General features: G+C 40.7%; 1 protein-coding gene across 4 annotated transcripts in view; it reads left to right on the top strand.

Moving 5' to 3' along the window:
- Positions 1 to 12,581, top strand: part of FNIP1 (folliculin interacting protein 1) — a 65,275-nt gene that overhangs the window by 35,670 nt on the left and 17,024 nt on the right. For 3 of the 4 annotated variants that reach the window (XM_058848731.1, XM_058848732.1, XM_058848735.1), the window contains exons 3-11: positions 208 to 351; positions 4,564 to 4,664; positions 4,911 to 4,985; positions 5,472 to 5,563; positions 8,049 to 8,132; positions 9,221 to 9,292; positions 10,132 to 10,267; positions 10,802 to 11,003; positions 11,382 to 11,467. In XM_058848731.1, coding sequence (XP_058704714.1) covers positions 208 to 351; positions 4,564 to 4,664; positions 4,911 to 4,985; positions 5,472 to 5,563; positions 8,049 to 8,132; positions 9,221 to 9,292; positions 10,132 to 10,267; positions 10,802 to 11,003; positions 11,382 to 11,467 — 992 coding nt within the window. The remainder of the gene's footprint in view (positions 1 to 207; positions 352 to 4,563; positions 4,665 to 4,910; positions 4,986 to 5,471; positions 5,564 to 8,048; positions 8,133 to 9,220; positions 9,293 to 10,131; positions 10,268 to 10,801; positions 11,004 to 11,381; positions 11,468 to 12,581) is intronic. The other variant, XM_058848733.1, reaches the window with a different exon arrangement.

Raw genomic sequence — 12,581 nt, 5'->3', positions numbered from 1 at the left:
GATCCTGGCTAATTGGAAGTAAAAGAGCTCAGCTTTTCTTTGGACAGCCAGGCTGCAAGAGATATGGGTGTATGTTCCATTACCTGTTTCCTGGGGCATGAACCTTTCAGCTGTTAAATATCTTACTTAAACAGGTAAGTACAATGATGCTAACAGTGATTTCAGATCATGGGTCTTAGTGTGTCACATGGGTTGTCTTTATTTCAGAAACTCTGCAGTGATGCTCAAGTGAGAGTTTTTGGGAAATGTTGCCAACTAAAGCCTGGAGGAGACAGTTCTTCTTCCTTGGATAGTTCAATCAATTCATCCTCCTCGTTCTCTGATCAAAAAGAGCAATGCCCAAAATACCAGGTGAGTTGCTTTTTTTTTTTTTTTTTTGGTCATTACCTTTGTCAAATGCTAACAGCAGGTGAGGTATGAATGTTTTGAAATACTGGAAATGAGAAGCTCGCAGCAGAGAGCAGTTTTCAGTCAGAACCAAGACCTTGGTTATGATTGTGGAATGTTTAACATTGTAGCTTTGAGCATTATCAAGTCTAAAACCAACCAGCTGGTTCTCTCAGGATGTGTCTTGAATGGCAGTGATTTCTGTAGCGCATTTGCTCCATTTTGTGATCCAGGTGATAACACTGGTTTGGTGTGGTAAGACTAGGCACAAATATCTTGGTGTAGATTAAGCAGTTTATTTTATTGACAAATTCCAGAGAAGTAACAGAGAGACATTTTCTGATAGTCTGTGTACACAGCTTTATAAGGGATTCAGTGCACTTGAGTTCCGTTTTATGTAAGAGATTTTGGCCATGAGAGTAGCTAGAGTCATCTGACGTGGATATATTTTTGTCATCTCTCCTTCCACGGATCACAAGTGTTTTATATTAAGCCACCCTAAAATAGAACTAAGCCCTTTTCACTCTTTGTAATGAAGTAATTGTGTGTTTGAGGGGAGCTGCTATCTCCACAACCTTCTCTGGAGTACAATACTACTGATGTCCTAATCTCCCATAGATAGAAATGAAGAACCTTCCAGTTCTGACTTTCCTACTGTCAAGTTAACTCCTGCTATATTTGGGAAGCTGTGTATTCTTGTTTTCTCTTTCTCATCACACTCTTTTCCACAGCTTGGGTAAGGTGGCCGAAGATCTGTTTTCCATTCCTCCCTTCCTGGCAGGCCATTTAACTGCGGTTATGAAAGGAAGAGACGTTTCTGTCAGCAGCTCCCCTCCAGCACAAATCAACATCCTTTGTGCACTGTGTCCCCAAGAAAAACCATGCCCCCCACTACCCAAAAACTGTCTCTCCTCCAGAGCAGGCTCTATGCAAACAATACTCAATTTTACTAAAGAAAATTAATTTTAGTGTTTGGCATGAGCATATATTTTAAAGCTGTGGAATGTTTTCCCTTTGAAGTCCCCATTTCCTCATGTGCATCACTCACTCAAAATCTTACTGAGTTAAACTGAAATCACAGTGGCTATGTGAGTGTGCCACACACTTTCAGCTGAAGTTGGTCTTCCACAGCATATTTATTCTAAACTATTTACTGCATTCATCAGACTCCTTCCAGGCTTCCTCAGCAAGTGAGCAGAGAGACAAAAATGTGCAGTAAAATTTAGTATTGGGTATGCAGAACAGCCAGAGTAAATTTGTCCAGTCTTCACTCAGCCTAGCATTTCCTCTGTTCCAACTGCTGTGTCTGTAACTGCAGAGGTTGCTTATTGGATTTGCAAAATTTGTAAGTTCTCTTGTTAGTTTTTTATAAGGTTATAAAATGGAAGTTCAAATAATATAACACTATGGGATTTTTTAAAATACTGCTTTATGTTTTCTTGTTTAAATATACTTTGATTATACATGAGCAACTTTAATTGCAAGGTGAAATACAGAGGTTTTGTTCCAGGCTTCCATATTTGTAATTATGTCCCATATTTAACATCTATTTTTTTGTTGTATTTTTAATTTACAGATATACCTAGTTATTGACAGGACAATATGTACCATAAGAGAAGTGTAAAAAGCTGTAAATATGTTCAGAAATGTAATTTCCAAATCATGCAAATGTTACTACCTCTAATATGTTAATGTACAATCACAAATTGTGAGGTATTTTATGATCAGTTTTTATGGGAGCTCTAAACTGTGACCTGAGGAGTTTGTTTGTGTCCAGGCTGTAAGTGCCACAGTTTTGCCAGGTGCTTCTTGGCTACTTTTTGTTTGAGTTCTTAATATTTAACCCCTTTCCCTAGATGGTTGCACTCTGCTTTGGTCTTGAGTGACCTGTATTTTGCAGCATTAGAGGCCCAAAGAGTTGAGCTGTAACAGTGTTTCCATACTAAATACATTCAATATGTGTCTTTGGTTATGCATGGTAAAATTATTGTTATTAAGAGTAGATGAAATGCCAGACTGAACAGGCCATGGGCTCATCTTACCACGCTCTTTGCCTTCAGCAGGGCTTGTCTGTCTTTCAGAGGAAAGGGAAACCCCTATAATTAAATTTGAAAGCAACTGATTTTCACTTTAATTTGGTTGTCTGACAAAGAAAATCAATACTTTAAGATAAAGTATTTTTACTGAGCTTTAGATTTACATTTTCACAACAGCAGAAAGTTGAAATCAAAACCCACCATCAAGGGCTTGACATTTGATCAGAATTGCGTCCTTCATTTGGAGATCTGCAACAGATTTGAAAACAACAATCATAGCGTGAGGCTGTAGTAATTTGCAGTGTTCTTAAGTCAGGATTTTGTGATGCTGGCAAGCCTGTTATTTCCTGGAGTCATTAGCATCTGTGCTGAGATTTCCTTGGAGCTGCTGGGTCATACTGACTGGTTTTAAATTCCAGTTTTTCCAGTACTGCCTTACAGTGCACCTGAGCAGTGGGATGTCCTGGGAGGCAGAGATGGAAATTTCACTGAGATCCAGCTCAGTGAAATCCCTTTCAGCTTTTCCCTGTCATTGAACACTTACCTCAGAGTTGCACCCTCGTTTTTCCAGTTGTGGTTTCTGCTTTCAGCCATCCCCTCTCCTTGCAGGGATAGATTTCAGAGGTTAAAAGTATGGCTATAGTTAAAAGTATCATCAGCTTAATTGACAGTGTTTGAAAAGAGCTAAAAATTGAGAAATGTTGTGTGTTGCCTTTTGGCTGATGAGCATTTCCTTATTCCTGCCCTTGTCCTACAGGCTGTTGTGAGCAGAAACACTGAGTGGGATGTTCATAGTTCTTCTTGCTCCTGGTGGGGGTCTCTGGTGGGGACACCCTGTCCTTGGTTGTGCTCCAGGCTCACTGTCTGACACTGGCACAGGTTGCCCAGAGGACTGGAACTGTGGCTGCCCTACCCCTGGAAATGTTCAAGGCCAGGCTAGACTGGGCTTGGAACAACCTGGTGTAGGGGAAGGTGTCCAGGCCCATGGCAGGGGTTGAACTGGATGAGCTTCAAGGTCCCTTCCAACCCAAACCATTCTGTGACACTGTATTTCAGTCCTGTGTGGAATACATGGTTATTCAGGATACTGGTTGTTCAGAGCTTGGATAAGGAATACGGAGAAGCACTGAGCATCTTGCAACAGGATTGTTTCTGTGAGTTGTTTAAGGGATCTTTTAGAAGGATTACTCCAGGGAATGGAGTAATTACATGCTATCACACACCTTGAAGGAAACATGTTGCTCTTCTGCACAGTGCCAAACTTCCTCACCTGAGAACTGGCTGAGCTCTGTTAGTGAGTGATCACCACATTTTAAATTATTCAGGGCAAGGTACAAGTAGAGACCCAGCACTAATGTTCTGCTGGCCTAGAGGTGAAACAGCCCTGGACAAAGGGACAGTAATCACAGTCATTGAAAATTCACAAATAAGTCTGTCTGCAGTACAGTTGTCTCGAGTTGATTGCCCAGAGTAATTTTTTTAATTTTAGGGTTTTGTTTGCAGAATTTGCCCTAGCCTATGATGCAGCATAGTGACATTGCTCCTTGGTATTTATCCTATGTGTCTTACAGCAAGCTCCTGGCACCAGAGGAGCAGAAATTGCACCACTTTAGCCTGGTATCATGATGCTGCAGCTCTTTCCTGGTGCCATTACAGAAGCACCAGGGAGAGATTCATCCCATATAAAATATCATCCATGGATAAATTATGAATCAGTCTTTGTCAAGTAAACATTAATCATATTTGGTTTCATTGCACAGTCTAACATCTCCAGTGAACTGGTGATTCTTCTTGTCAAGGAGGAACAAGGTTTAGGCTTAATTCAGTAAGGTGTGTTAACACATTCTTAAAAGTTTAGTCCCCTGGCTCAGTGCTGTTGGAATCTGCTTCCTCTCACGTAGGTGGCTTTAGTTTGTTGCATGGTTTTAGTGATTGAGCTCACAGCGAGTGTGAAGATCACTTTCTCTGTTAGCATTATCTTAATTAAACTGTTCAACTTAGCATATTCAACAGTGTTCCAGCAAGATATTTTCCATATTAATATTTTAAATAAATAATATTTTCTCTCTTGTATGTTGCCTTAGTAGAAGTGTGCCTCTAAAGTGATTAAAACAAATGTTGGTGGGTTTGTTTTCTGCAGGGTTCTCGGTGCTCCTCAGATGCCAGCATGCTTGGAGAAATGATGTTTGGCTCTGTGGCTATGAGCTACAAGGGCTCCACATTGAAAATTCATCAGATCCGGTAAGATGAACTTTTTGCTGTTGGTGTTTTCAGAAGACTCACTCTTTAGTGCTGATAACTAATGAACTGAATGCAACAAGTGCAGAGTAAAAGGGATTCCTGTGTTTGCTTTAAAGTCAGTCTGATGTAATTTTTGAAATAAAAGGCTGTTATGTTAAAGTCAGTAAAATCTGGAGAGCTGTGAAATGGAAGGCAAAGCCTGTCTTGGCACTGTTTCTGACTGACATCTTCCCTCCTGTTCTCCAGCTCCCCTCCCCAGCTCATGCTCAGCAAGGTGTTCACAGCTCGCACGGGAAGCAGCATCTACGGCAGTCTGAACACGTGAGTCCTCTACACTTTGTAGCTATTGCACAGAAGTAGATGAATGTAACAACACACAGGACTTTCTTTGGATTCTACAGATTCTTTCTCTATGAAAATAACTCCTTGCTACATCCTGTCAGTAGTGTCCTCACTTTTCCCTCCTGGCTGTCTTCACCTCAGTTGGCTCTAAGGGAATGAATGAACCATTCCTTCCTTGCTGATATGGTGAAGGTGGATATTGTAAGGTACAAAAGTACCTACCTGCAACCTAGGGGATTCAGTCCAAGATGAAGAAATAGGTGTTACAAAAATACCTGTGTTCAGAGGGTTCCATGTTTAGTTTTCTGTTATTAAGTGACCCACCTGAGAATGTGGCTTATGCTATAAAAGCTTCTTCTAGTGGAAGCCTGTGTTCTTACCTTGTCTGTTCCATTTTGGCTATAATGAACTGCTCTCTATTCGACTGAAATGCAAATCACTGGTTTTGTTTTATGTTTGTTACAGGTTGCAGGACAGTCTTGAGTTCATTAATCAAGACAGCAATACATTAAAGCCTGACCACAGTACAATTATGAATGGACTTCTTGGGAACATAGGTAATTGCAAACAGATTTTATTTGCTGATATCTTTAATTGAGTAATCATAGATTCTAGAATATGCCGATCTTTTAAATAGAATCAAATTTAAAAAAAGCTAAAGATGTAACAGAAAATTAATGCTGATGGAGCTTGAAAGAGAATAAATTGGACTGTTCAGGGAATTAGCAGTCATTCAGTATACACAGCTGCATATGTGCATATAAAATACATAATAGAAATATTTATATATACTTAAGTTCAAATACAGAAAATGTTGGAAAATAACATTCTGTAGAATTTCCTGAACAGTGTATCTCTGATCAGGCAGGATTGATTCTGCCTGGCTCAGTTCCCCAGTTTTATTTTCATTAATAATTCTCATTCTGCCCTGTACTCTGCCCACTTGAGCACATGTAGCCACGTGTCCTGTATGAGTCTCAGTTAACCTTGCACAGCTGCCCTGGAGCTTCAGATCAGATTAGACAGAATATCTCTGTGTTCTCTGCTCTGGCTGACCATGGGAGCTAAGCAGTCTTGAGAAACCATCTGGCATCCTCAGTTCTCAGCTTCCCTGGGAGAGCTAAGGGTGGAGGCTCCATGAACATTAGATAGCAAAGGTCTTGGCTTTTCCTCTTGGTAACAGTTGAGTTGATATGGCAGGACTTCAGTGCTTGGTTGTCCAGTGTAGCAGCCTGATCCATGGCTCTACACCACATCCTCCCTTTCCCTTCATTTTGATTGTTGACTTTCCAAGCAAATGTCTGTTGTACGTGGAATAAGGGGCTTATTTTCACAATTTCTTCCCAGGATATTGCTGTATGTAAAATATGTTTTTATAGGGTTGGAAGTAAAGGAATATATTTGATGATTGTGTTACTCTTAAATGGGTTTCTGACTTTGGTCCTTGGGGCTGTTTACTTCACACTGACTTTGCTAAGACTGTGCCCAAGCATGGGCTTAAATGCTTCTCAAGCTCATGAGCTATATACCTCATTAAAATAATTCACAGTAGCCCATTTGTAAGGGAAACCAATTAAGGGTGTAAGAACCTATTATCTATTAAAGGCTTCCTGAATTCACTAAGTCAGGAAAGTTAAAAAGATGGCATTTTTCTTAATACTCAGTAGTCCTTTCTGACTTGAATTGCGATTTTCACAGTGAATGAGGTGCCTGATCTAAGAGGGAGGAGATCACCTTCATGTACTTGTTAGGGTTTGCTGTGGCTTATACCTGGCAGAAGTTTGCTGTATTATTAGAGTGATCTAAGCTGCAAGTTCCAGTTTGGATAATGCAGCTCTTAGGCATGGAGGGATTCAGGTGTAGCCAGTGCCACCTGTTCACCTGTGTCCAGCTGTGAGCTGACTGGTGACTGCCCCAAGAACTGAGCAGGTGGTGTGGGCACCTCGGAGCAAGGGTGTATGGCATGAGGCACAACACTGCCAGCAAGAAGAGGATGCTGAAGATTTCTTTGTGATTGAGCTGCACAAGTTTTCAACAGTGTTTGTTTACAGTTCCCGTTTGAGCACAGAAGGAACCTGGGTAAAGTAGGGAGAGGAGTTAATCTGTAACTGCAGCATTTTGAACAACTGTGCTCAGCAGCAGAGACTGCTTCTGACTCACCTGTGACAGGAGGAGGGTCTATGTGTTTTGGCTGGGAACTATTTACAAGGTGTTTTTTTCAGATGTGCTGGTTAAAAAAAAACCAAGCAGCTCTGGTCATGTGTTCCCTTTAATGGCTGGAGGCCTAAGAGAATGGAAGGGAGATTTGAGGTGTGGCCTTCTTGTTTTGTGTAATCAAAAACTTTGAGTGAGCATTGGCTTCAAATTTAGTAGAGGGACTGGCAATTAACTCTTTAAAAATACTTATGTATTTTTTTTTCTGGCTCTGTGTACAGTAAATACACTGTTTCCCCAGTATATCTATAATCCAGTATTACTGTTAAAATGAACTGCTGAGACTGCTAACATTTATTTTCTGTGTGATCATTTCACTCAACTTATGTACTGACTATTTTCAGAACTACTTCAGCCTGTAATTTTCTGTTGGTTCTACTAAGATGAATTCCTGCCTTCTTTCTCCCCCGTTCTTCTCTTCAGAAGCAGTGTTCCCAGCTACCCCACCAGTGTGGATGTTAAAACAAACATTATACTCTCTGATGAATCTCCTGTTTGTGGTCAAGTTAGGCTTTAAGCCTGCATACATTAATCATTTTTCAACCTTAAAATAAAAAAAAAGAAAGCCCTTTTGAGAAATCCCATCCTTGTATGGGAGACAGTAGAAAGCTGGGTCTATTATTTTAATCTATAAATACTGTATAGCCCAACTGTGAGACTCATCCTTGCATCAGCATTCTGGTAAAGCCTCAGAGCTGTTCTCCTGCCTGTGTTACTCTGCATTTATGTTGGCTTAAACCTTCTCCCTGCCCTGGCCCCTCCTCCCTATGGACTGTTGTGCTTTACTAACCTCATTCTCTGATGTGTATTTTACGTTTTGCCATGTAGGTCTTTCCCAGCTTTGCAGCCCCAGGCGGGCATTCTCAGAGCAAGGTCCGCTCCGCCTCATCCGGAGCGCCTCTTTCTTTGCAGGTTTGCGGTGTGCTGTGCTGTGGGGCTAGTCTAGCTGGGGTGACAAACTGTGTGGGTTTGTAGTTTAGCCCTGCAAATAAGATCTCATGTTTAAAAAAAGGAAAAAGGGACAGTGGTGTTTGCTCCCGTTACCTTTCCAGACATATTCCTTAAATTCCCAGAGGACAGCAGGCATTCAGTAGTCCTCTTTGGGATTGTCTGTGTTGTTTTGTTTTGGAAACCTAAATATTTAAATATTGAATTAATGTTTATGGCGATTTTACAATATTACATCAAGCTATTTTGATCTGGATTGGTTTCAACCAAACTGTAAAAATTACAGCTAAATTAGATTAATTCAAAATGGACATTTCCTGCTTTTAATGGCTGGGTCTTATTTCCATGGCTGAGTAGCTTTATTTCACACACATATTTGTAAAATATATCACATTTAAAGACTATTGAGCCTGACACACCTTTGATCTTGTCTATATGTAGACTATGAATCTCAACAGCTTACAGCTTAGTTGAACAACCAATGCACTGCTCACAACTTAAAAGTATCAATTTCTTCAAGACATCATTCAAAATTTAAAATTTTATTTCAAAATTTTACATTTACACATATACATTGTATATGTATAATATATTGTACATTGTTGTATAGAATATATATTATATATACATATATTTATACATTATATACACACATATAATACCTGAGAAAGCTGGAGTATAGGAATGACGTTGTGTTTATTTTGAGTTTTGGTGGATTTTTGCCTATACACTGAATACTGCAGATGTGACCAACATCCTCTTGGTAAATAAATTTTTAAATAAAATTTTATTGGAAATTATCTGTGGAAAAAAATAAAGTCCTAGTTTTAGTTTGCACTAAAATAGGTGTATGGACTTGAGAAAAACACATACAGGCTTCTCAGGTAAGTGTTTTGGTTTGTTCATCTAAGCAGCCTTTCTTGGTGATGGCCTTGTGCAGTGCTGTTGATCTGAATTAATGAGCATGTTTTTGTTTCATTAATTACATGGAGATCTGCAAACAAGAAAGGAACTGTACATTCCCCTGCTAATTGGTATTCCATGTTTTCCAGTTCATAGCAACCCTATGGATATGCCTGGGAGGGAGCAGAATGAGGACAGAGACAGCGGTATAGCAAGATCTGGTAATGGCAGTTCCACGTGTTAACCCTGTAAACTCCAAAAATATTCAGTAATATTTGTCATGAGATCTCTGCACGTCATGAAGTAGTGCTGAAATGGGATTGTTCTGGTTTGCTCTGTGTGACATTAATGACACCTTTCTGTACAGGTCCAGGTGGTGCAGGTGTTGAGGGTGTGTACTGGGCACCTCACAGTAACCTTGCAAAAAAGCAAGGCAGATTAAATATTGAGCTTGTTGAATTGAATATTGAGCTTGCAGCATTTCTAAACAATACTTGCTGTCATCTCCTTTCCAAATCCAGGAGGCCAGGTTGGATGGGGCTTGGAGCAACGGGGTCTAGTGAAAGGTGTCCTCTGCCCATGGCAGGGGATGGAATGAGATGAGCTTTCAGATCCCTCCCAACTCAAATCATTCTGTGATTCTGTGTTCCTGTGATGGTAATATTAAAACACAAATTGGCCTCAACAACACCCCTTTCCTCCCTCCGAATTCAGGATGTTGGACACTTGGGTTAGGATTGTAAAGGCTGTAAAAGGATGTGATCAACATTACTCCTTTGCACAAGGAATTTATTTCCTGATACTCAGGTTGCTGAACAAGGTGCATCCTGTGCATTGCCTATTATGTAAATCAGCAGGACTGTCCCGCCCTTGTCGTGCTTGTATGGCTTGTTAATGTCATTATAAACTGGTTATTTTTATATTAGAAACATAGATAAGCAAAAGGGAAGGCACTTGAGAAGCAACACCAGTATATCTTGAGGGACTTCATTTAGTTGCTGGTGTTCTATTCCAAATCCTCTTTCTTCTGGAAAGATTTTTATTCCTCTTTTTCTTGCAGCATCTCTTAGCAGTCTGCTCATCACTCCGTTTCCATCTCCGGGCTCCTCATTTAACAAGAGCTGTGCCAGCAGCTACCAGCGGCGTTGGCGTCGCAGCCAGACGACCAGCTTGGAGAATGGGGTCTTCCCTCGATGGTGAGCTGGGGATTGAAATGCTGCTTGCTGCCCATACACCGTTGTCAGCTTGATTCTGCTCTTGCATATGTACATCTGCTCTTGCTGATGCTTTCAGTGGGATACTTACAGAGGTGTAAGTCAGGCTGATCTTTTTTAGTCTCTGTTTTCCTCATGACATTCATTGTTTTTTCACTGACTGTAAAGCCTTCAGCAACATGTAAATCTGTAGGCTGTATTTTTGAGGATAAGAAGCCCTAAAATCGTACTCAAAATACAAATTCTTGGCAGGGATGGGAGAGAACTGGAATACCATATTTTGTTCCTACAAACAGTTTGAATCTGGTTCCAGACTTTCGTGATTTCAGAAGCAATTAATAGTTGTTTGTAAAAATATCACAAAGAAGTTGTTATCAAAGATGATGATTTGATAACACATGCAAGCAAAAGGTGTTTGTTGAAGTTAAATGTTGAAGAACTGAATTACATGGGAAACCAAGGTACAACTTTTAAGCAGTGGATTACATTAACTTTCCCTTTTGTTCATACTCCAAGGTCCATGGATGAAAGCTTCAGCTTGTCAGATGACAGCTCTGGTCCAAACCCAGGAATTGTTAGGAAGAAAAAGATAGCAATTGGCGTTATTTTTTCACTCTCAAGAGATGAAGATGAAAACAACAAATTTAACGAGTTCTTTTTTTCACACTTCCCTCTTTTTGAAAGTCACATGAACAAACTGAAGAGTGCAATAGAACAGGTAAACACATTTGCTTTGGCTTCTTGTACTTGTACTGCTGTATGTTCTCCCAACCCTGTCAGATTAATTTCTAACTGCTGTTGCTAGTTAGTGGGATCAGCTTGATGCTAGGTGTGGGAATTGCATCACTGCAGTTAAAACTTTGACCCCTTCTATGCCTTGGATGGTGAAAAGCACAAAAGAGGCAGAAGCTGCAAATGTGCCTCACCTGGTCTTCCCTCAGATGGGAAAGCTGGCACTTGGACTGTCACTATCACTTAAAATAATTATTTGCATGATCAGCTGAATGAAAGATTAAGTCAAACACATGACTTGGTTCTCAATTTTCTGTGCTTCTGTAGCTCTGTGTTATTTATCTGTTTAATGATTGTTTTCAAGGCCATGAAAATGAGTCGGAGATCAGCTGATGCCAGCCAGCGGAGTTTGGCATATAACAGAATTGTGGATGCCCTAAATGAGTTTAGGTGAGCCCTATGTGTCCTGTCTTTCATATCTCTTTCTTCAAAAGCACTTGAGCCTGTTTTAGAAGGATCTTCTTAGTGCAGGATAAGTAACTTAAAATGTCTAAAGTGTTCTGCAGAAGTTAATACAGCAAAGGACTGGTGATACCAAGCTATTCCAATGCATCTCAGTTTTTGGATTTTTCCAGGGGTGTGTGTGTACATCAGTCCTGTGTGAACAGGACACAGATGTTCAAGGTTTTCTATGCTTTAGGTGATGAGGAACATCCCAGTGACCTCTTAAATGGTCTTTTGTGGCCTGTCAGGAGGGGGGAAAGTACTGCAATGCCCTGTTAGGGAAATCCTCCTGTAGTGTGTATTGTCCTGAAGTGTGAGCAAAGCTCACCCCTCTCTAAGCTGTGCTCTAAAGGTGTTTCACAAAATCAGCTCAGAAGAGAAGAGCTGTATTTTCCCACAGTAAAATGCAGTGCTGTATTCTCTGGCTATTGGTACCTGCAGATCCTTTCTGTTCAACAGTTATTATACAAAGTAACACATACAAGCACATCCCTGGCATTTACCTGTATTTTGTTTCCATAGTTGAAGTTATGGGGAGGGAGTTAAGAAGAAATCCATCTGTTTCGAGTGATTCATCTCCTCTCACATGGGAGTGGCAGGGTGCTTCCTTTTACAACCACTGTAGAGCTATGTTTTAGGGACATTATTGGAGACAATGCTCTGATATTATAAAAAGAAATTTCTGACATCAGGATGTGTTTTACTGAACAGAGAATGATCCTGAGGGCTCATTTATGTTTCTACAATTCCACCTGAATGCCATGGATTAGGTGGCATTGCAGGATGAAGGCACAGTATATTTTAAATTTTTTCAGAAGTTCACCTCCAGGCAGTCACAAGGAAAGGCAGAGGATATGTCCTGTAGGGACAGAAGGCAAAAAGGAGGGAGCACGTGGGCCTGCGGTGAGAGGTGGATAGGATAAGCTGTGCCAAGAGAGGGAGCCGAGAGAACTCATGACTGCTGGGAGCCGCTGATCCTGCCCAGGGGCCTGAGACAAGTTCAGCAACTCAGAGCAGCCACGATGATTCCTCCACTCCCACAGCTCTGCTCTGCCTCTCA

This window comes from Poecile atricapillus, chromosome 13, assembly GCF_030490865.1.
Source record: "Poecile atricapillus isolate bPoeAtr1 chromosome 13, bPoeAtr1.hap1, whole genome shotgun sequence".
NCBI lineage: Eukaryota > Metazoa > Chordata > Aves > Passeriformes > Paridae > Poecile > Poecile atricapillus.
The sequence above is the reverse complement of the archived record's forward strand: the minus strand, read 5'-3'. Positions and strand labels throughout refer to the sequence as shown.